General features: G+C 30.5%; 2 protein-coding genes across 3 annotated transcripts; one reads left to right on the plus strand and one right to left on the minus strand.

Annotated features, from left to right (window-relative positions):
- Positions 1-1038: 1038 nt before the first annotated feature.
- Positions 1039-22091, plus strand: LOC124543284 (calpain-C). Of its 2 annotated transcripts, XM_047121444.1 has the most exons (14): positions 1039-1135; positions 6704-6842; positions 11415-11484; positions 12802-12913; positions 13394-13534; positions 14283-14451; positions 14539-14604; positions 14906-15003; positions 15131-15363; positions 15799-16018; positions 16173-16512; positions 16825-17089; positions 20153-20211; positions 20951-22091. In XM_047121444.1, exons 2-14 carry the CDS (start codon positions 6705-6707, stop codon positions 20975-20977), a joined length of 1938 nt encoding a protein of 645 aa, XP_046977400.1. In that variant the 5' UTR covers positions 1039-1135; position 6704; the 3' UTR covers positions 20978-22091. The 2 variants fall into 2 exon arrangements, with proteins under 2 accessions (XP_046977400.1, XP_046977401.1); XM_047121445.1 differs by lacking the exon at positions 20153-20211 and having other exon boundaries at positions 1056-1135; positions 20951-22090.
- Positions 22092-22938: 847 nt separating this feature from the next.
- LOC124542934 (succinate dehydrogenase assembly factor 3, mitochondrial) lies at positions 22939-24479 on the minus strand. The gene is made up of 3 exons (XM_047120879.1): positions 24260-24479; positions 23803-24029; positions 22939-23703 (listed from the first exon to the last, which is right to left on the minus strand). The coding sequence occupies exons 2-3, from the start codon at positions 23977-23979 to the stop codon at positions 23497-23499; spliced, it is 384 nt and encodes a 127-aa protein (XP_046976835.1). The 5' UTR covers positions 23980-24029; positions 24260-24479; the 3' UTR covers positions 22939-23496.
- Between the last annotated feature and the right edge of the window lie 840 nt (positions 24480-25319).

Raw genomic sequence — 25319 nt, forward strand, 5'->3', positions numbered from 1 at the left:
GTTGATGGTAATGACTTAACATAACGTGGCCCAGTACGCATACCTTTATGATATGAAATATAAAATACGTCATTAATTAACTAAGTCATGTGTAAATTATACACAGTCAAGTGGAGCATCAATCGCCCATCGTCTCACGAACCTTTCTAATTTAGACATATTTTTCTAACATGTTTCTTGTCTTTTTTCGCCGTTTTGATAGGCAAAAGCCGAATTTGAATACGTAGGTATACACAGTTGACTGTAAAATTATTTATTGTAAATAATATCTGTTAATGTCGTTTATGAAATTTTACATACGTATATATAATCATGAAAGACTACGCAAATTTTGTATTTAAGAAAATAAAAATATTTTTCCATGGTCTAAAACTATTTTAGGAAATAATATCGATTAAACCTAAATCGATAAATAAAATAGTATAGATAGTTAAACTAAATAATTTAACTTGTAATATTATTTCGTATCTACGACCAAAGTAAACTGACTAAAAACGAATCAACGTACCTATTAATTACACAACGGTCAAAGCATTTTGATCTGTATGGTGTATGCATGTGCCATTATGTAAGGCAGCTATTATTCTGGAGATACAATAGCGATCGAGAAAGTTAAAGGGTTGACCGAAACAACCGGTGCCGAAGCCTTTTGTCTCTTGAACCGCAGTACAGAAGAACTAACGCCAGTACTTCGCGATACTTAATTAGGCGCAGTGAAAGCGGGAGCGTTTATTGATCTCATTGCTCTGATATGAAATTGCATATTTCATATTTATTAATTCAAAACAGTTCTGAATTATCTTTTTTTTTAATTATAATACATTTTTATTGTTATATATATTTTTTATCAACTGGTATCACAATGATTAATATAAAAGTTTATTTGATAATTGTAATAAGTGAAAAAATAAATTATGAATCTCGTAGTAAAGCATTAATAGCAATTTCTTATAATCTAATAAAGTTTTATTTTCCGCTCTCTTACTTAATCACTCACAACCTTACTGGTGGGAGGGGGGAGCTCTTTCGAGAAGTTCAGCGGGAAACCAGTTACCTCCCGACGGTGTGACGTGCGCGTGAGTGCCTTTACCTTGTATAGTGGCAGTGTATTAGACAATGTTTAATATAAACTAAGGTAAGTGACATAATAATTATTTAATGAAAATTCTTATTTTGTAAACATATCAAATCAGTCTTTTCATAATAGAATTTATTCACGAAGTAGCTGAGCAGTGGACCACTTTATAACTCCGTATTTTTTGTCTGGGCGCCACTGGTTCATAGCTTTAATCATCTACTTTTGTTTTAGATTTTTAAGATTTTCGTGAAAATCATAAACTAACGCACTGTAATAATTACAAATAAATGATTTCATAAAGTTGATGGTATAAGTTTAAGTCTTTGAAACTAAAACAGATAAATAAAAAACACAGATTGTTTACATTGAGTATTACGTCCAAAAAGCGACTTCTATTGAATCTATAAAAGATACAACACATTATTATACATAACAACGAAATGTCCAAATACATTCATACATAAAACCTCTAAACAATTAAAGTGTGACATTAATTTAATCGTCATGAACAATTATGTAGAAGTTATGTATTAAAAAGTGAAGTTTTCTCTTGAACATATATATATAATTACATAGTAATTTTTGGAGCATAACTTATTAGTTATTACGCTTTTCCAAGTAGAGAAATTAATTATAATTAACTCATGGGACATCTTTTTACGTCATTTACTTTTTAACACGAAAAAGATTTTTCAACTTGATTATAATTGATTTTTTAACTTATTTCATATTAGATTATATTTATGAGGTATGTTTATAATCATAATACAGTATTTTTTCAAATATTCATCGATTTCACAAACATTTACTGAAATTTTAATTACAAACTAATTAAAACGTAATTATTTCATAATAATAATTTGTAATTAAAAAATATTTATAAAAAATAAGGTTACTGAGATTTGGTAAGCTTTGTGAAAGATTTTTAACGATCAAGAAACAATTGAAATTATTAAAACTGCTGTCTTTTATATAATAATATTTAATTCGATATGCGAAGTGTTTGTGCTCTGTGCCAAGGTTAACCTTTAATATTTCCAAGCACGTGTTCAGTTTGAGAAGCTTGCGAATACTTACCAAGAACTAACATTTTATTTCATACTTTTGTGTAAATAATACCTTACAGAATGCAATATATATCAACTTATAGCCTAATGATGTTTAATTCTGTGTTATTACTTATAAATTATTTAAATTTAACAGCTGCGAACAAATGTTTACTGAACTGAATATAAATTCAATCATTCAAGCAAATCTAGTTTCTTCGTAATAATCAATTTAATAGCAAGTTTGTCCAGTATTATTTCCATTAAAGATTGTTTGATCCGACTGACATTCGAAACACAAAATATGAAAATAATTTGGAATATATAAAACCTTTTTACAAATCAATAACAATTATTTTTCTACTGTTTGTGAGTATAAATTTCCTTCATTTGTGCGTAGTTATATTTATTGACGCCATAGATTTCCACATACCGACGCTTAGTGGAGAGTTGAACAAGTAGGTCGTTCTGTCTTGTTCCATTTGATGTTATGCGTTTGTATGTAGCTTAATTCCATACTAGTTATATTAAAAAATATAAAAATAGTCGATAATATCAATAAATATTTATTTATGATTTTAGTAAACATAATTACAAAACTACAATATGTTTTAAAAATGTTCTGCGATATAAAAAAATTCAATAATTTTATTATGAACGTAACACATCAATTACGATATCATTTACGCTAAAGAGACATCATTAATTTTGTTAATACTTCTCTCGTATAACGATCCGCTAACTTTCTTTTTTAATCAGGTTTTTGTTGACAAACTAGTTGTCAGCTCCTAGACAAACCTATAACCGACCTTTCGTTATAGATTGCACACATTCGTGCAAACTGGTCGCCAATCTTTATCAATACTAATTGGAATTTTAATATACAATATAATTCAAACCATGTAGAAGATTTCGAAGCGTTATTGATAAAGTATGAACAATAACATTATTCATAGAATGCATTGTTCGGTGTTAACAATATAAACCTATATCACATATCGCCAGTGTTTCAATTATAATAAAATAATAGAGCAAATTAATTCTATGAAGATAATTGTTCGCCGTTTAATCTTTTAAGTATGTACCCATGTTGTAGTTTTGATATTTTTAACAGTATTTGTTTAGTTATGCTGCTGATAAGTTATATTATAAGAAAATGAGACAACGTTTTGTAATTATTGAGAAAACTAAAAATGAATTATTCACCTTTTAAGAAATTCGCAAAAAAATTAGTTTTGAATATTTTATATATTTAATGCTAATTTCGACCGAATATGGAGATTTTATTTAACGTTTTCGTAGATTTATAGTGAATTGTGGCGCTGGTAAGTCATGCCCTGAGTGCGCATATATTATTTACCGTGTTCACCGTGCATCAGAGTGATACGAGTCCTAAGTTCTAAGTCACGCGATTTCTCCTAGGCTCAATTAATTAAGAGAACATAAGGTATGTCAACGTTGAACACAATTCAAGTTTTCTCCTTCGTTCAATGAAAATACCGTCAATTGTTCCATTTTATAATAGAAGCAAAAAGTGTTTCTTCATCGAATACAATCAATCGTATCTTATAAAAGCCAATGGTATATGGTTAAAATGACAAATATGAGTGAAATATATTAAAATAGTTCACTATATCAATATTTGAAATTAAAATAACCTGAAAAGGAAACAGTTAGGTTTTCAGGCTTATAAAGCCAGTAAGGTACCGACCAAAGTGAGTAGCGTTTATATATAGATAAATTCGTACTAAACCAAATGAACATAACACATTCATCATTTGTTTTTAATAATAATTAAATGACTGTTCCAAAACAGTTAAAAGTGTCGGCATTGTATTGTGCTGTTGATACTTGAATGAAGATCTGTCTTAGTACTATCACGTTAAATAATTAAAGCGCGAATTGCATCAGATAAATGTTTGTAAAAAAAATTAAGTAAAATTGCCACACATGCATGCCTAATATAATTTAAAAAAAAAAACGACGTCATGTATAGACAATACAATATTTCTTCTATTTGTAACACAAGTTTAAACCGTTCAAGCAATCTATGTATCGTCAATTATTTTTGGCTATAAATATGCAATAGGACATCAAACATATGAAGATCGTATGTTTAGACACGATAGTCTTCTCAATATTGATTTTAGTTAATTATGTTTGTACACATAATTTTCTACAAACAAAATGCATGTCATTAAACCTTCCATAATTCATAGTCCATATGTGGTCAAATTGACTTCTTACTGTTTTATTTTATTGAAAATGTCAATTCTTAAACTTTGTTACATAATAGTACATATTAGGTTGGGGAAAAAGTCTTTTCGCATATAGTATGTGTGAACTTGTAATAAAATCTCTTTGGCTATACCATTTGTATCTGGCTGGTTTTGGTATCATTAAAAAGTTTTAATTTTAAAGAACGCACTTCCAAATTCAAATTAGGAATTTGGGTGATTTTCATTTGTTTTTGTTGTTGTTAAAATGAGTGAATCTAAAGAAGAAATTCGATACATTTTAAAATTTTACTATAAAAAAGGTAAAAATGCAACTCAAGCCGCGAAAAAAATTTGTGATGTTTATGGACCTAATGCAGTATCTGTGAGAGTAGCGCAAGTTTGGTTTAAGCGTTTTCAAGCCGGAAATTTTGATATCAAAGATGCATCTCGCTCTGGTCGCCCTGTTACGGACAAAATTGATGCCATTTTTGAAAAAGTGGAGCAAGATCGGCATATTAGTAGTTACGATGTAGCTGAAGAACTGGCAATTGACCACAAAACGGTTTTGACTCATTTGAATAAAGCTGGGTACACAAAAAAGCTCGATATATGGGTGCCTCATGAACTCACTGAAAGAAACCTAATGAACCGTGTACTCATTTGTGATTCTTTATTACGACGTAATTAAACCGAACCATTTTTGAAGAAGCTGATAACTGGTGATGAAAAGTGGATCACATACGACAAGAACGTGCGAAAAAGATCGTGGTCAAAGGCCGGTCAAGCTTCACAGACTGTGGCAAAACCCGGATTAACTCGCAACAAGGTAATGCTGTGTGTATGGTGGGATTGGAAGGGCATCATTCATTATGAGCTGTTACCGCCCGGCAGGACCATCGATTCAGAATTGTATTGCGAACAATTGATGAGATTGAAGCAAGAAATTGAGAGAAAGCGGCCAGAATTGATCAACAGAAGGGGTGTGGTTTTTCACCATGACAACGCTAGACCTCACACATCTTTAGCCACTCAACAAAAATTACGAGAGTTTGGCTGGGAGGTATTAATGCATCCGCCGTATAGTCCTGACCTTGCACCTTCAGATTTTCATCTGTTTCGGACTCTGCAGAATTCATTAGGCAGTGTCAGGTTAACATCACGAGAAGACTGCCAAAACCACTTGTCGCAGTTTTTCGACCAGAAGCCCCAAAATTTTTTCAGCAATGGGATGATGTCACTACCAACAAGATGGCAAAAAGTTATGGAACAAAATGGCACCTATATACTTTAGTCAAATGTAAATAAACTATAAAAAAAACTTTTTGAATTTTCATATAAAATGCGAAGAAACTTTTTCCCCAACCTTTTATTTACATATAATATCGACTCCCGCCCACGCTCTTGCAGAACTTGTCTTTATAGTCCAGCATTCCAAATATGCTACCATTGCCTTTCGTGTGTATAAGTAGATATCTTTTGTTTTACACCATTTCCGTATTTGTGAAATCGAGTTCCGAAACAAAAAAATCCTATATATTTATTATACACATATATTACTTTGATGTTGCCTTTTACAAAGCAATAAATATTGTCTTATATTACTCTATTGTATGTTTGTTTTATTACTAACTAGCGACCCACCCGCACCGGTTTCTCACGGGTTCAATACTGATACTAAATATACTACAGAACTTGTTTATTTAGAATATCACATTAGAAACTTTCCAAATTATATCAGTCTTTCTTTACTATATAGTCCATGTATTATATACAAAAACCTTCCTCTCGAATCACACTATCTACTAAAAAAAATTGCATCAAAATCCGTTGCGTAATTTTAAAGATCTAAGCATAGGGACAGATAGCAGCAAGTGACTTTGTTTTATACTATGTAATAATTATAATCTCTACGTAGTATAAAACAATGTATGTAAATCAAATACAATACATACAAATCTAAACGCTTAGATTTGTAGTTTAACAAATGATTTTACAGTTAAATTATACAGTTTTCATCAATAAGCAGATTGATTCAAGAATAAATTTTATATGCATAATACGAAGAATATTTCTTTTTTTTTATTTTGTACGATGTAGGTATATAGATATGTATTGTATCCGATTGATGCCGGGAGAGGTAGTCAGTATTACCTAATAATTAACTAAACGTCAGATTTTTTAATATAATAGTTATTTATGAAGAATTTCAAATCGCTTTTGAGTTTTATTTTAGGAATCTACATATTTATCGTCAAAAGCTATGAGAAAAATTAATATATAAGGTTTTTTCATGGAATACCAACAGTAAACAAAAATGTTCATATAGTTTGTCCAATATTCATGTCTCTGATATTACTTAGGATGACGGACTACGAGCGAATCAAGGCAGGTTGCCTTCAACGGCGTGAATTGTGGGAAGATCCAGACTTCCCAGCGGTACAGCCTTCTGTATTCTACCATCAAGTCCCGCCTTTCACCTTTGAATGGAAACGAGCTAAAGTAAGTAAATGTGTGACTTTAAATCAACTACACTGTAAACTAGCGCAATGGTCGGCGTGCCTGCTTTCTATGCCTTGAACCGCGACTTCGATTACACTTGGTTGTTTAATCAATTACACGGTAGTATAATTCTGAGATACATCTATAAAAATCCGAACAACACTTCTATGGAATGTTTTTTTTTTAAGCAGTTACGTTTTTGTAAGATAAGCAAAGGGTACCACCTAAGAGCGCGGTGGATGACTCTTGTATTTGTACATTATACGTCAAGTTAACACAAACTCAAAACCTCCTGTTACGTTAAAAATCAATACTATAATACAACTATATTAATGCTTCAATCAATTAACGAAATTATTGTCTACATAAATTAGCAATGAAGAATTCGTTTCGCGAATTACAGCGTCGACGTGAAAATTTTAACAAAACATTTTAAAACAATTAACGTTTCGACAATTGAACATCACTTAAAGTTAATATATTTAAACAAATATTAAACACTCTCCCATGTGCTCACGTTTTACTGGCTGTTCTTAGATACGGTCCGAAAGGTATGCTAATGTCCACAAACATGTCATATTATGTAGGTCACTGCCCACTTGATTACTTTCACCTTTCTTTTCATGTATATTCATAAACAAATCGTAAATACAGAATAACTTCTCAAGAATTTGGATGAATGGTACTTGGTGCTTTTTTGAAACGATTTTCTTTTTATATACCTTATACTAACAATATTTAATATATATATATATATATGAATCTTTGTGCGTATGTTTTATAAAAAAGATTGATCAATTGTTAATATGTATATAGAAAATATTTATAAAAATATATATCATAAATCTGACACAGCCTTTTCATGAAATACATGATTTGTTATGTTTAATTATCTATACCACGCATAATATTTTTTTATCTGTTAAAATAAAATTGCCTGAGAAAGTCGGACTGTGGATTTGAATAAACCCGAGCACAATGATTGTTTAGTTCCCAAGGGCTTAAGTAGAACCATATTCATCTACGATACTATTTACATGTATATCTACATATCCAACATTTCCGCAAACGAAGAAGCGAAAACATTCCTTTCGCCTTCAAACAAAAATTTCGTTAAAAAAAAAAACAAAAATTCTTAATTCAGCATATATTTTGACTCTATGAATTATTTATATTTAATTACTCACGAAAACGGATGTTAATGACACAACAATTTTCTTATCAATGAAACTGAATAATAGAAAAAATGCGAAAGTAACGGATATGCTCAAAATATTGTTATTTATATCAAACAACATACAAAAACGTATCAACGATTCCTGACACGTTTTAGAAATGGAAAGAGCACTTTGAGACGGACAGGGGTATTACCGTTATCCAGTAACATTTTTTTACAATTTTTGTCTGTCTGTCTGTCTGTTCATTCAGGCTAATTTCTGGAACGGCTTGACCGATTTAGATGGGACTTTCACTGGTTACAATATTTTTTTGTGAAATTCAAACGCGTACCAGGTCGCGGGCACAGCTAGTCTGATACCTTTTTATTAATTGGAATATTGTCTAAGGAGTTGTATAATTGTTAATGCAAGGTCTCCCGAAAAAGCTTCTTGTAGTCGTTGAACGAGATTTTATGTAAACATCGATCATTATAATTTTGTTTTGGCAATTATCATCATTTCTGAACTAAGCTATTTTATTTAATTTTTTAGTAAGATTGAATAAGAAGAATTAGAAAGAAAGATTTAATAAGCTTGTAGCCGATGATTTACCCAAACAAAAAATTATTGCCGTGCCTTCAACAGGCAGAAGTTAAGCATTAGGAAACTTTTATGAAATTGTAACTGCTACAACCACTTCTCAGTTACGTATATATTCTCGCTATCCTGGCAATCTGCGAAAAACATTTTTTGAGACAATTTAGGGGAGCATCTAGAGCCCAAGAGTTTAGGGTGCGATGCCCTGATGTTAGGCACCCTATTATCCTGGATTTATTTAATTTATCGTGTATTAATAAAATATTACAAGCGTAACATTAAATTATAACATCATTTACGATAAAACATATTTAATACGGAATACGAATGCGTTAAAATCTTAAGATACCTTCACTAACAATAAATACATGTTCATAATTATAAATACTACTGAAGATCACAACACAACTCAAAGCCTCAAAGCGATGTATATTTTATATTAAGTTTCAGGAAAAACCACAACTGATTATTTATATTTTATCAACTTACAGAACCAATAAGAATATACTTACCTTACTTACTACATAATAAATACTCACGATCTGAGCTAAAAGCTTATTATCGAGTACCACTCGAATGAAATGTAACGTAACTATACGAAGTTTCGACATAAAGAACGCGATCTAAAAATGTAATTAAATTTAAACTAAAATTAGCTTAATAATGTATCTTTGTAACAGAATCTCTCAAGGTTTTCAATTTTTATTTTATTTTAATATCATTTTTTATTCGACACGTCTAATGAAGTTAAAATCGACACAAGTGCTATTGACTTGACATTGCAATAATTTTATTTTGTCTTAATCCTGACGAGGATCGCCAGACTTACGAAATAAAATAAAAAAGACTGGTATTAAAGATCGGAAATTTATAAATAGTTCATTTATTAAAACTGTGTTATCAAACAGCAACCTGCAAATTCCTAACTGTTAGCTCCTCTTCATTGAGAATAAGTTTTGAAATCTAGTCCACCACTGTTCCAAAGGAGATTGGTTACTTATTCACATATACATACACGAATATATATGCGATAGAATTTCTTTGAAATTAAACACATAAAGGTTCCCTCCCTCACGACATTTTCCGTTAGCGCCAAGCACGAAATGAAAACACAAATTAGGCACATAAATATTAAGTGGTGCTTGCCTGGTTTTGAACTGGTTCTAACCACTGGGCCATCTAGGCTCTCACGGCCAGACATATTAGCGAGTATTATTTATTCCTTAAAATTTCGACGAAATCAATTTAACTTTTTGAATCGTTAATACGATAATGTTAAGTAGTCCATAAAGTCGATTCGTTATATTACAAATTTGCTTACAACATAATAAGGAATATTTACTAGAGATAATTGAGCAACCCGTTACCGACTTGTGACACACTTCAACGTTTCTCAGGCTGAGAACATCAATATATAACAAACGGCTTAGGTAGAAGTATAATGTTATTACCTGCCCAACAAGGTCGTCAGCCACCTACACATATGTGCAATGATGTTGTGCAGCGGTTTTGTATACTAAATGTTAATTAAAACGCTACTTTATGTATCGATACCATAATGTCATTTATCACATTCTATAAATGTAAATTGTCTATTACAATCTCTTCTATAAATTGATCCAGAAAAAAGGGGCCGTCACGGCTTGCGGATGAACGTGATTTGATGATTATTGAATGATTTTATAATTATAGAAAAACTTTACATAAATTTAGGGTAAAATAAACAAAAATATCGTTTTTATTCATTGTTATAGTTGACACCATAGACAAGTTTTCCGTATCTTTTATTATAAATTTATATCGTACAAATTTACATTTGTTTTTTTTTCTTTATGTTAGCCTAAATGTTTTATTTGCCAAGCTTCGTTAAAAACTTAGTTTCGATTATAAAATAATATTATAAATATTTTTTTATATTTTGGAATATACAGTAATCTAGGGTAAATCTGTAATCTGTAAATCCTGTCGTTATACTGGACCACCATTCAAACCGAAATGTACTGTACAAAAAATACCGGAACACTTGTATGTAATGAATACGTTGTATTTCTGTCTGCCTGAAAAAGTAGTGTAGGGGGGTGTGGCTCACACATATTAGTAAGTATTAACAGGTAATAACATTTCATTTATCATTTTATTTCTTCAATGCAGATAAAATGCCGCATTACCTTTACACGCCTATTAAATTGGTAAGATAATACTACAATTACGAGCGGTGATTTAGTATTAATTTTATGGATTCAAGCTTTATTGCACTAAGACTAGCTTGCTTATAGAATGGACTTTGTAAAGTTAGATGTTTATTACTATTTACTTATATTTCATTGTATATTTGTTAATATAAAGTATCAACCAAAATATATTAGGATAGCTTATTAACCAAACTTGTTTTGCAATTATAATATTAATAAGTTTAAATGAATGCATATACCTATATCGTATTTTTAATAAATCTCGTATAGCAAGCGAATAAGTCTTATTTAGTCATGAGTAATTTGACGTTCGGAAGAAGACGGTATCCTGTAATCTGTAACTGTAAAAATGCTTATCAGGGATCTTAATAAAAAATATTTGTTAGTAAAAAAATATTTGGCTGTATCGTGTATTTAATTCTCATAGTATTTTTAACCAATGTAAATGTATTTATTACAATCAATCTATTTGCCCATATTCTTATTCATTTATTTAAATACATATTTATAGCCTAACTTAAGGCGAAATTTTGAAGGAGGCGTTATTAGATTTCAACACAAGTTTGGAAATGCCTACCGAAATCTTACCAAGTTGCTTGTTTAACGGATTTCGAAATTGTTCACAGGAATTGTACGCGAACCCCAAGTTTATTCTCGACAGCAGCGATACTTTCGACGTTGTGACCGGCAGACTTGGTAAGTTAATAAATAACGAGATAACAACACGCTGGCTTAATATATTCTAGCTCTAATATAGACTAGCTGTGCCCGCGACCTTGTACGCGTTTGAATTTTAACTAAAAGAAATATTATTGTAGTCAAAGTTACTCCTAATTATATCAGTTATCCATAGTGAAAGTCCCGTCAAAATCGGTCTAGCCGTTCCTGAGATTAGACGGAACAAAATGACAGACAAAAATAAAAATACAAAAAATTGTAAAAAGATGTTATTTTGGGATATATACCGTGTATAGATACATATACATTGAGTAAAAGAAGGTCTATTTTAATATTACAAACAGATATTCAAATTTTTTTATGTGTATACATATAAATAGACAAAGACAAAACAGCTGTCTATTCCTCTTTTGTGCGTTAACTTTTTTACAAAATTTGCTAATAGAAAACAAAGACAACAACCCGAAACATCCCAAACAAATTGACGATCCTCTAATTTTTAATAATGATTATTGATTTCAACCACATTGTACACGAAGTAGGTCTCCAACAATAAATATTAAAAGACATTTTTTCATAATTTTGTACTTAATTATTGTAATCGTATTTTTTATTTCCATGTTGAATGAAGTGAATTATAAAACTGATATTTAGCTTGTAAGTTAGCTGTGGCGCAAGTGAAAGTAACTATCAATATGATTTAGTGTTAAGTGTAATTACGCGTGTCTTTATCAGCCATAGTTGGAAATATCAAAATCAAGATATGCTCTGCGATTATTGCAACGTAATAACAATATTAAAATAGAAAATTTGGCATTAGAGCGAAATCTAGAATATTATGCAATCGGATCAGAAATCCTATGAAATAACACTACGATAAAGTACTGGTTCTGAAGCGATTATGTAATATTGTAGTGTACATTATTGATACATTTCGGGTTAAAACATTTTATTTATTAAGAGTTGTGATATTTGATTGAAAAGTATATTTTCCTTTGTGTGTCTAGATTAAGCTGTGCGATTTGAGAAAGCTATGCTCCCAATAATTATTCTGTCTTAACTACTTATATACTGGTCATCATGGAATTTTGTTTTTTTGCTAGGTTTACAGAAAGTGAAAATCAGCTAGACTACCTCAGCAGTCTCTCTTCCCACTCACGAGCGAAATCAAGCATTTAGAATTAATAAAGAGATTTTGAAATTATTAGAAATGTTCAGACGTGGCGAGTTAACTAATTATATATTCAAAACTTTGCTGGGCGAATAAACTTAGTAATAATGTTTCTAGAGTACGTTAGTAGGTAATATAAAAATGTTTACAAACTTTTCTTGCAGGAGACAAATGGCTGCTTTCGTGCGTCGGAGTGTTATATCTATGCAAAGGACTTTTTTATAGAGTCGTACCCGCTGACCAGAGAATAGACTCTAATTATGCTGGAGTTTTTCGGTTAGTATCATATTATTATAAAGGTAATAAGTATTAAGAAAAACATAAAAAAATCCTTCATCCATCCATGCTTTTCTGATTGACCTAAAGGTTGAGTGGCAGTGGTGGAGAATACCTTCAGACATTAAGTCCGCCTTTTATACCATAAACTTTGTGGTGATCATTAAACTATTTAAATATAAAAATTCTAATCACATCACAAGTCATGTAGCAAATGTTAAAATTGCACCTTATTCTAAAATAAGGTTTTATTAAAGTGTAAATAAATCATAAGTTAAAAATAAATATTTTTTATTATACATATTAAAATCAATTACTAACAAGAGTGATCTTGTCATGAGCATATCTGAATACCTGAATTATCTATTGGTAAAATCTTTTGGCGACTCTGTCAACATCAGCCTGATCAATTAGTAGCCCGGCAATACGTTTTAATGCATTTTTTGTTATAAATTTTAAAATATATTTTGAACATTACAGATTTCGTCTTTGGTGGTGCGGCCAGTGGGTAGAGGTTCTGGTAGATGATAGATTACCGACGGTACATGGCAAGCTGGCATTTATGCATTGCAGTCATTCCGAACAGCTCTGGCCGGCTCTACTAGAAAAAGCTTATGCAAAGTTAGTATTAATTACTTTTTTAAATATTTAATTTTTCATTAAAAATTAAATTATTAAGGTAATATTTTAAATTAATTAAATAAATACCTAGTTACATACGTATGACGCAGTTCGATTTTACTGCACATATTTAATTAAAAATATGTGATTAATACATTTGTTTCAATTCATAAAACTATTTTATTAATGCTCATCAAGTTCCTTTGTAAAAAAATCCTCCGTAATATATATAAATTACTAAAATACTATAAGAACTAGCGCGCACTGGTAACTTTTGTCACGGTCACTGTTTAGTCACTCTTGTCAAGTCCGTGAATATGATGATGACACAAATGTCACGTCGTAACGTGCGCGCACCTGCATACAAATTCATGGACTCGACAAGAGTGACGAAACAGTCACCGTGACAAAAGTAACCAGTGCGCGCTAGTTCTAAAAATTACCGATACTCACCTTTTATAATTTATTTAATACCTACTATTTGTAGGTGTTAGGTATAACAAGTCCACTTCCAAATTTCTTAAAATTCGATTTAGTTCTTTGTCCGCGAAAGAGCTAGAGACAGACAGACATAGTTACATTTATAATATTAGTATAGATAATATATGTAATATTTCATATTAGTACATAACTAGAGTAAGTCAGGTCTTTCATATTTCCGTTAAAACTTGTAATTAATTTTAACCTCAATACGCAATAGAATTGCATAATGATTTCCTATAAATTGTATTTTTTTTATTATTTGTAGAATGCACGGATCTTATGAGGCACTTAAATACGGCAACCTTTTGGACGGCTTGGCAGATCTTACAGGAGGCATCACGGAATCCCTTAACATTACGGACCTGACTGACGCCGCTGCTCTCCACAATCTCATGAAAACGACAAGCGTTGTCACAGCATATAGATTGCCAAACGTAAAAAATATATATTCTAAATAAATTTTAAAATAGAATAGTAATACTTTTTTATAAGTCTTTGAATTATTTATAAACATTTTGCAGGCGGTTACGCATTCAGTCAAGAGCATAGAATCTGGCATGAATTACAGACTTTACAATATCGAAAGGGTAAGTCATTATTATTATCAAATATTAGCCATTATGAAAACTTACAATTTAACCGTATCTTTTCCGTTTAAAACATTTATTTTTTCATGAAAAATCATTCAGCGTTGAAAATGAAAATATTTCCAATGAAATGAAATAAAAACCAAATCATACGTTTCGATATTCCAAAAAAATATTTTAAATAAACTTTTAATCGATTTTTTCACGGGAGACTCACTAGTCAATTATAAATACTTATACATGCCAATAATTCATTGTTAATATCTAATGACGAAATAAAGAAACAAACTTTGCTTTTCAGATAGAAACTATTGACGGACCAGTTTATTTAGTGAGATTAGCAAGGCCATTAGCACCAGGAGACACACATATCACGCATTTTATTTTAGATCACGCAAGGTACCATTTCTCATCATTAATAAAATAATTATAATAATAATGTTGATTTCCAAGCAGGATACATTAATTTAAATAATTGTATGTATGATTAAAACGACTCGATAGTCATTTTCGTATCTCATTCCAGTTGGAGTTCGATTCCAGTCCACGAACGTGAACGGCTAACGTCAACGACGAAAGGCTTCTGGATGCTGTACAACGACTTCACATCAATGTTCTCACGGGTTGAAATGGTGCATTTAGACGTGGAGACGAGTAAAGCGGAAACTACATTGAGTGACAAACAGAAGTGGCAAGTGAAAAGTCATCAGGGCCGCTGGAAGAAAGGCGTCACCGCAGGCGGCTGTAGAAATCACGTTAGTAAGTAATAGTTTGAAGTATTCTGATCATCACACGACTATGACTACACAATTAGGAAAGCTAACATAATTATAGTACGACATAACTTAGATGTAGCATCGGCAATAAAACTGATTACTGTCGATTTACACAACCAATAGAAATAGATTCCTATCGCGCCATTCAACGCTTTTCGTCGCTATAGATCCTCGTGAAATCGACGTGTCATATTAGGTCATATAATATTACAAGTTATTACGTTTGTGTAAAGATCATATTCACATAAGGAATAAATATGGATAAATTTGGATAGCGTACTTAGTTCGGATGTGATCGGTTTTACGAATTTTGCCGATGCTACATCTAAGGTGTGTCTCACTATACCTACCTTAAAATATGTTTAAAATTAAAATATACAATTTTAAGATTAAAGAAATTTATGAATGTTTGTTACAGATTTATTTCATATGAATCCTCAAATACAAATCGTACTAAGTGACCCGGACACCGTCATCATATCGCTCAACCAGCACAGCATAATGGAACCAAAAGTTATAGGCTTCAGCATTTATAAGATCCCTAAATCTTTAACCGAGACAGCTTCTCCACTTTTCTTCAAAAAAACTAAAAGTTCCATAAACTCACAATACACGAATAGTCGGCAGGTTAGCGAAAGGTCTGTACAAGTATAATATTTTAATAGAATTACGACGCAAATAGCAGCGCGAAATAAACTTTTGCATTTGCAATGCGAATATATAAAAATATTTAATTTACTAAAAGAAATACCGCAGTGTTGATATAAAATTAGCGTTTAATTTTAATTTTAGATGTAACCTAGAGGCGGGCGCCTACTTAGTGATCCCGACTACCTTTGAACCGAGGCAGGAAGCTAACTTTTCATTACGAGTGTATTCAATAAAACAACTTAAAATGAGAGTATTGGATTTCACTCCACAAATGTTAAAGGCCGCTGTACTGAAGGCGCCTCCCGGCGTAGAGTCCGCTAGCTTTGCTCAGTACGAATCGCAATTCCTCCAGTTGGCAGATGAGCACAAAACTATAAATGCCTTCGAACTGCAAGAGTTGCTTGAAAGATGTTTGCCCAATGATTACATCAAAAGCTGCGCCACTATCGAAACGTGCAGACAGATAGTCTTGTCAATGGAAGTATCCTTTATAAAAAATACAAAACATATTTACGCCAAAGAAATATTTTATAATCTCAAGCTTTTTTTGCTACTTAAGACGGAGCTATTAGGACCTACTATTTTTACAACAACAGAAATTGATATGAACTATAGTGTGATTACTAGTGATTAGAGTGAACTATTGTTAATTTAGGTTTTTAAAAAAATTATTACCCTATTAAAAAAATATACTTTCCTTACACAATGTACATACAGTATGTATATTTTTATCATTTTTAGTAAAATCAATATAAGTAACATTTGTCATTTTTATCCTTGACTCTTAATTCAGAAAGATGGTTCCGGCCGCATAACTCTATCTGACTTCAAGGACCTCATCTGTAGCCTAAAACATTGGCAGGTTGTCTTCCGGGCCCACGCACCGGAAAAAATGAGTGTACTCAGAATCGAAAGATTTCGCGACATATTACGCGACGTCGGGTTTGTGATACCGGAGAGAGCGTTGTCTCTTCTCGTTCTCAAGTATATGAGAAAAGATGGAATGCTTCGATTTGGGGATTTCGTCTCAGCAGTTGTACTTCTTCATAGAGCTTTTCGTAAGTATCTGTACACAAAGACAATGCGTGTTTATCTCACTACACGTGACACGAGTAAAACCTCTTTGCGACTATCACGTATTCGAATTTCGAATACAAACGTATAATATTGTTGGTGACCTTGTTTATCTACTAATGTTATTAGTTCCGTGTTGATATCTGGAATCCACTTTAGGTAAAAAATCTTAGCCAACGTTCCGCTCTAACAACTTCCTTCCTTCGAACTGTTAGTGACACTGCGAGTCCTTGTTTGGAACATATGGAGTACCTAAACGTGTTTTAAATTGAATATATTTAATTCTACAAGGTCAGATTCAGTATTGCCAACTAATAATATATCGAACCGCAACTTATATAAATAATATTGAATTTTAAAACGTTAATAAAACCAGAAAATCCTGGTATAATTATATATTATAGACTGGATTAAGGCACAATTACAAATATCAAGCACTGAATGCAAGCCGTATTCTGGCGATCTCCACTGCTTAAAAAACATTTATTTCTTAATTTTAAAGAGACCCCTCGTAATGAGATTTTTGAACTCCTACTATCCAAAGTTCAGAAGAACTGTCTGAATTATTGAATAATAAAATCAATCAAAAGAGTTTCTTTGTCATAAAAGTAACAACTTATTAATATTCCTGTAATAGTTATTTTTACTTACATATATCAATAAATACATACATAAAACCGAAATCTTAGGCTCTGATAATACATCCTACATTACATCTGTAAAAATTTGTAAATGCCTCCTTACGGTGCCTACTAAACTTAAATAAACATTTCAGACCAAAAAAAAGCTTTAAATGCCTCGGCGAGTCATTTAAAATTGTATTATGGCTATATTGTACCGTTTCCCTTGATTATTTTGAAAATATACAAACGTTTTGGCTATTGTTTATGTATTTGCCATTTTAAATTAATTGCGACAGATTAACTGTAATAATATTGAAATACTTGAACATACACACGACTATAATACCTGTTAAGTAAATAATTACTTAACACGTTAACTCCCCTAAATTTGACCGAAGAACGCTATTACATATTATTTGTTAGTAACAGCGGTGTTGCCTGTAATATGAAGGAAAGAAGTTGAAAAGCCGGACTAGGTTCTAAAATCAAAGATCTCGGATGCCCGGAAAATAATAATAATATGAGAACCCCATAGAATCTGCTTCACAAACCACCTCCGTAACTTCTAACCCTGTTGTGCATCTGGCTTAGGCCCGTGCACATCAGTATACCGGTAAAAACCGAGAAAAAATAAACATATTGGTAGGTAAGGCGAAGAAGTGTTACTACAATTTTTACAAAGAATCTTTAAGTTGTAATAAATACTTTCTAATGCTTTGTATATAGTATATTAGAGATCTCGCATGTATAATAATGCCTACTTACCATAAAAGCGATAGTTTAGAAACTAATACGAACATACAGTTTAAAAACATAACATGTAACAAACGTATTTTCTCAATTACCTAATTAACAAAAAACGACGTAAGTACAACTTAGACACACACCATGTTGTCTTAAATTTTCGCGATTATTACACATTTAAATAAAACTAATTATAACGGATGAATCGCGTATATTAATTATTTTTTAAACATCCCGACGTTTCGAGCACTTTGCAGTGTTCGTGGTCACGGGTAGACTAAGATGACATTTGTCTATTTGAAGAACAAAGGAAATATTATTAACAACTACCGCCAACGATTTCTCAATTGATGTCTTGAGTAACGTTCCGGTTGCACGCAGAAGGCACTAACTGTATCTTTAGGTCTTGCAGTCTGTTGGATTTGGGATTTTAAATTTTTAATAAGTGGATCCCAGGTGTTAGAAAGTCTCCAACCATCTTCTCTATTGAAGTTCGGATGTTTTTGAATTTCAATAGCCTCGCGTATCATTCTAGGAATGAATCTGTGTTCTCTAGCGAGGATCTGTGGTTTATCAAATCGGATAAAATGGTTAGGTTTATCCAGAGCATGTTCACAGACTGCAGACTTTGAAGAACGCCTATTTTTGACATCACAGGAACATATAGGAGATGTCAAAAAAAAAAAAAAAAAAAAAAAAAAAAAAAAAAAAAAAAAAAAAAAAAAAATAGGCGTTCTTCAAAGTCTGCAGTCTGTGAACATGCTCTGGATAAACCTAACCATTTTATCCGATTTGATAAACCACAGATCCTCGCTAGAGAACACAGATTCATTCCTAGAATGATACGCGAGGCTATTGAAATTCAAAAACATCCGAACTTCAATAGAGAAGATGGTTGGAGACTTTCTAACACCTGGGATCCACTTATTAAAAATTTAAAATCCCAAATCCAACAGACTGCAAGACCTAAAGATACAGTTAGTGCCTTCTGCGTGCAACCGGAACGTTACTCAAGACATCAATTGAGAAATCGTTGGCGGTAGTTGTTAATAATATTTCCTTTGTTCTTCAAATAGACAAATGTCATCTTAGTCTACCCGTGACCACGAACACTGCAAAGTGCTCGAAACGTCGGGATGTTTAAAAAATAATTAATATACGCGATTCATCCGTTATAATTAGTTTTATTTAAATAGACACACACCGTTTTTATTAATTGGTAAAAAGGATAATAATTATAAAAAATAATTTACCCTAAATAAGTTATATCACTTTTTTTTCTTATGTAAAAATAAATGCTAGTCTTATTACCATAGGAAACTTAGTTGATTATATGTAATTTTATATATTTATATCCCATAAGTCTATCTTATTGTTTGTTTACCTATAAGGTAATAAAAAAAAAAATTAATATCATAATTGCAATTTAAACACTTACCCTTATGTCCGGAACATCTGCGAGACTGTTACTTAACAATCTAATTTTAAGTAATGTAAGATAGGCTGCAATATTTATCTGCTATACAGATCATTTCATGATATATTAAAAGACAATATCGGTTAGCAAGCGGGTGCCATTGATTATATTATATGTGTAACTCTATGTATAAAATGCTTACTCTTCGCAATTAAACTCTATCATTAATATTAGTATGCTTTATGTATAATGTCATATTTCAGATATGTTCTACAGTAACTGCTCTACGAGTACTTACAAAGTTAATTTAACTTTTGCTGAGGTAGGTACATTAGCTCAGTGACTAACCTTTTCGCTAACACTCTTGCTGCTTAATACTTATCTTATTATTATCTTATTCATATTATATTCTAATTCAACGATAACTCTCCGAAATTAAATGACAGTAATCAAGGTTGACGGCAATTAAATACAAAAATACATTAAAAAGCTTTTTCTTACTTTCATAATTGTATAAAATCATTTGTTTCGTATGTATTGTTCGAATTGAGACTAACTAACGCACGATATTTCACTAGCAATATATCGTACCGTAACTTACAAGCAATTGAACCATAGTCAAATAAAATGTTATAACTTTTCTTGTGGTGCGGTATGTATTCCGTATATATCTCTTTATAGTCCTTTCATTGATACCATTAACGATAATTATTGCTACATTGGTATTATAGATACTGAATCATAAACAATACAGTAAGTATACTCTTTCGTCAAAAAAGTTTAATAAACATGCCAAATGGCTAAATAGTATTTCTTCGTTTTTACTATCTTTGTTTATTCTTTCCTTATTTTCGTTTCTTTTTTATTTTATGCTTTTTTTATATTTAGTGCCGGCAAGGTTTCGTCCATATTCTCCATTATAATATATCGCATCGTGTATTCTATGCAATATAACGTGATATAAATGTACACATTGTACAAATACAGTTATGCCGCTTATGGAAAATGAAATATAAAATAACTTTATCGATGGTTTTTTTAATATATGTTTTTTGTTTCAGTGGCTGAAGTCGGCTTTGACATGCTGATGCTAGGTTAAAATTATTTATTTAACATATAGTTGAAGTATGTGTATATAAATATTTAATACGTAATTACGAAACGATATTTTTCTTATGTAAGAGCTGAATGCAAACATTATAAGTAGAATATTTTTGTGTTTAAATGTTATATTGTCATTGTCTAAACGTTGATAAAAATCTATTGAAAGATTTGATAGAGTGTAAGGATAAATTTTATTTAAACCAATATTTTGACATACTTAATTTGACGTCACAGTTATGTAAGCCCAAATTAAAATGAAATAACTTTTTTTTGTGTGGCGCTGGTCGCCGTTTCGGTTAAGACATAATTATTCAACTCACGCGCAACCATCTACGACGCCATTTTGATTTATAGATTATTGGTTCGATGCAATTATACTCATTTTATTTAATAATCTCGTATAATTGGAGTAAAAAGTGCATTCAAACATGACCTATCTTAATTTGTATAAAATCATTCGCAATTTAAAAAACATGTCTGGAACATTTTTCCCAGAATCCTTGAATCCGTCCTTTGAATCTTGCTAAATATTTTTTTATCATTTTAAAGCGTAATCATGAATTCTCTAATTTCAAATATTTATTTTGATATACCAAGCAATTTTAATTTTTTACATTAGACGGTTGCATGAAATTGAATATAAAATAGCGCCCCTATAAATTCAAATGTATACAAAATAATTTCTTAATTAATTATCACATTGAAAATGCTGTTTATGACATTGCCTATGTACTATTAAATATAGGTCAAATTACAGAATGACAAACATACACAAAATAATAATGTTAGTTCGTAGTTTGTGATTTTATAAGTACTGCATGACTTTATAATTTAAACTATGCTGCGATCTCCCTTTAAAATGAATCGTTATTTAGGTTTAGAGCATTATTTTATAATTTAAAGTCTTATTATGAATTGTAAATAATGTTTTTGTATTTTTTTTTATTAATTTCCACCGAAATATGTTACAAAAAATATTTCTCTTTTATATTTGTTTTAATAAAATTTACATTACTATATATTTACAAATATATGTTTATTATTTCGGTATAAATTTAATGTTTGTAACTGAAAATGTAAATAGTACTCATAGTTTGAAGCATTTGAAAAGTAATAGTGAAAGAGATTAATGTTATATTTTACTGTTAATTAAATAAACTTTCAAATATACCACTGCATTACTTTATTTCTTAGACACTAAGTTGTTTAACTTAGCTGCCGGTCCCATTAGAAATAAGTTACAGCATGATTAAAGATCCCAGTGGCAATTAAGACATTTTCAAATATTTTTCGCATGGCAAAAATTTTAGACATGATCATGCAAGTCTTTTGCATAATGCAATTACATATGACAAGTAATTGATAAAATAAGTTTATCTGTTATATTGATATTTACTACATCAAAACTCAGCACTTTAAATATAAGGAAACCCATTTTATTACAAACAAAATAATAACAAATACTATGATATAGTAAATACTTTCATTACTTTAGTTTTTGAAACTTCAGTTTCATTTTAAAAGTGAACATATTTTATATTTTTTAAGCAACCTTTTCATATGTTGTATAAAATAGAAATAAATTAAAAAGCCACAAAAATATTAAAGTATGGTATTATGGAATTAAAAAAGGATGTAATTAATAATTTTATTACTACCAATGTATGAATTTGTGCTATTGTACATATATGTATGACTAGATCTAAAAGTTTAACATTTATAAAACAGTCGCACATTAAAACATAAATAATAATCAATACTCAGTTGACAATTTTTAAATAATAGTAATAATACATAATCAAACTAATCATATCATAAAATCTCATTTTAAAAAAAAAAAAAATATCGCAATGCAGATTAAAATTATAAACATTGTACAAATCTTTTTTTTATCAATATAACTGTTGCTTTCAAAACATTTATTAATTTTATAGTTCAAGAATATGTCCCAAGCAAGAAATTTATTATAAAATATATTTAATCTATGCATTCACAGTCATCATAAATATATTTAAACAAATTGCAATATTATAAGCTGCAGTATTAAATATGAACATTATTATTATAACTATTAAATTATTTGCAAAGCATTTACAATTACAAGTTTATTCAATGTGGAATTCGTCATTGTGTATCTCTTTGCTATAAAATATAACAACTATGTTTTTTATTGCAAAGCAAACTATCACATAATATTAATTATTATTGAAATAAAATACAACAACTAATGGTTTGATCATTGCATAGTTGACAAGTTTTTTAATTTATTTGAATAATCAGATGTGTTGACCATAATTACCAAATCTATTCATTGGTACTAACCAATGTTTTTGGCGAGTCAATAAAAAACTAGTGTGTTAATACAAAAACTTATTTTATAATAATGTTGAAACTTTAAAATCACTTTCTCTTAATGTCAAACTGTATACAATTTATCTACATTTTAATTAAAATAACAAAATGCTTGCACATACTGGATAATAATATAATAGATCATACTTGACTATCTGTCTGTACTGTCTTTGTTGGATACATTTATTTGGTCCGAATCCTCAGATTGCAGAGAGGTTGCTTTATGTAACTCATACAACTGTACCAACTGCTCATCGGTCATATAATCTAACATTTTAGGGTCTAGGTATTTACCCACAGTTTTTCTTTTAGCTTGATGCAGGGGTTTCATTTGCCTTGCTAAATTAATAGCATAGTCCTGAAATAAAACAACATTTAACAAATATACATAGTTGGAAGGATTTTTAAAGTGTCTTACTTTTATTAAAAATAAAAGAAAATCTAACATATTACTTACAGTCCATTCGTTGAGAAATATATTAGCTTCTTGGGGGTTACAATTTTTATGTCTCTTAAACTCTTCCCTTGCATAATTGTCGCCTAATATCCTTAGCTCAGGAGGTAATGCTCGATGCACACGGAAAATCAATTTATATAGCGTACGTACACGTGATACGTGGATTGAAGCAGACATATTTCAAAAAAGTAATTTTTATAACGGATAACTGGCGATTGAATTATTATCTGCAAGCATAAAACAATATTATTAAAGCTACTTATTCAATTATAAGCTTTACAACAAAAGCCAAAGTAAATTCAAGTATGAAGAATCTTTACGAAAAATTGTTAATTTATTTTATACATATCACATTAAATTCATTTTAAATAATAAATATTATAAATGAATTTTAAAGAGACATTGAATAAGGGTTTGTTTAGGACTTGGGATTAAGTAACTACTTATTCCTACTTACTTATTACGGAGATGTCAATGTCAGCAGGATCATAGTTTTTTACTTTAATCACAAGCATTCAAAATTAATAGAAGATTTCGAGATGATAATTTTTCATTTATAATTATTGAACCTACGACCTAGTTATAAAAATAAATTAAGAAAATACTTTAATGGTTACGTTAGTGACATAATGACTTTAATCTTATAGTGACAACTGACAGCAGACATAAACAGACAGTTAACAGACCATAAACGTAATGTATAAATGTATATGACATACACTTTGAGACAGACTATTATTTTTTTTTATTTGTAAACCTTTAAATTTAATGTGTTAAATCTCTGAAATAGTGATAATTTTTACGGTAATAGTAAGGAATGATAAACACGTTCCGCTAAAACTCATTTTTTGTAAAACGTAAGTCGTAACGTTGTTTTTGTAAAAGGAATTATTAGGTCCTAGTACTTTTTGGTATATATTCTTTAAGCGGTCGTACTTCTTAGATGAAAAAAAGCCTAATACACTTATTTCCTCATAAGTTTTATTCAAGTTTTAATACATTGGCACAGTGTGTCATGACTAAGCTTTGTGTCGTTCTCCCCTTTTCTGTGAAAGGCAACGATTTCATCGAAATGCTATAAATTTAGTCATGAACAGTAATTTAAACATTGATTCGTGAGGTCGGATAATTTCGTAACCTTAACCACGATATTTCGTTTTTAACATTGAATTTTTTCTTACTATTTCCATAGATATAATAATTATATAGAAGGTACACAATGAGTATATAGGCTACCAATAGTAGGACGCCGAACACTAATACTTTTTTTATATATAATTTAAATGAAAAAAGGCAAAAAGAGTCCAGTAAGATAAATGGCTTGCCTTTTTGAAGTAAATGACAATAATTTTAAGATATTCCTTAGATTAAAATCTATAATACTAATATTCCAGTCCAGGTTTAATGAATTTGTGCCATTCCAGAATTTATGCCTGTCACACGATTGATTGCATACCTCCGTATGGCTGAATAGTCCCCTTGCTGGGATTGAGGGCAAAACTTGGATAAATACAAAC

Source organism: Vanessa cardui, chromosome Z (genome assembly GCF_905220365.1).
Source record: "Vanessa cardui chromosome Z, ilVanCard2.1, whole genome shotgun sequence".
Taxonomy (NCBI): Eukaryota; Metazoa; Arthropoda; class Insecta; order Lepidoptera; family Nymphalidae; genus Vanessa; species Vanessa cardui.

Coding starts and splice junctions, on each gene's coding strand:
- LOC124543284 (XM_047121444.1), top strand. CDS start 6,705: ATGACGGACTACGAGCGAATCAAGGCAGGTTGCCTTCAACGGCGTGAA. Junction 15,004..15,130: donor TTTATTTTAGATCACGCAAG/GTACCATTTCTC, acceptor ATCTCATTCCAG/TTGGAGTTCGATTCCAGTCC. Junction 17,090..20,152: donor ACTTCTTCATAGAGCTTTTC/GTAAGTATCTGT, acceptor GTCATATTTCAG/ATATGTTCTACAGTAACTGC.
- LOC124542934 (XM_047120879.1), bottom strand. CDS start 23,979: ATGTCTGCTTCAATCCACGTATCACGTGTACGTACGCTATATAAATTG. Junction 23,704..23,802: donor TATTTCTCAACGAATGGACT/GTAAGTAATATG, acceptor GTTTTATTTCAG/GACTATGCTATTAATTTAGC.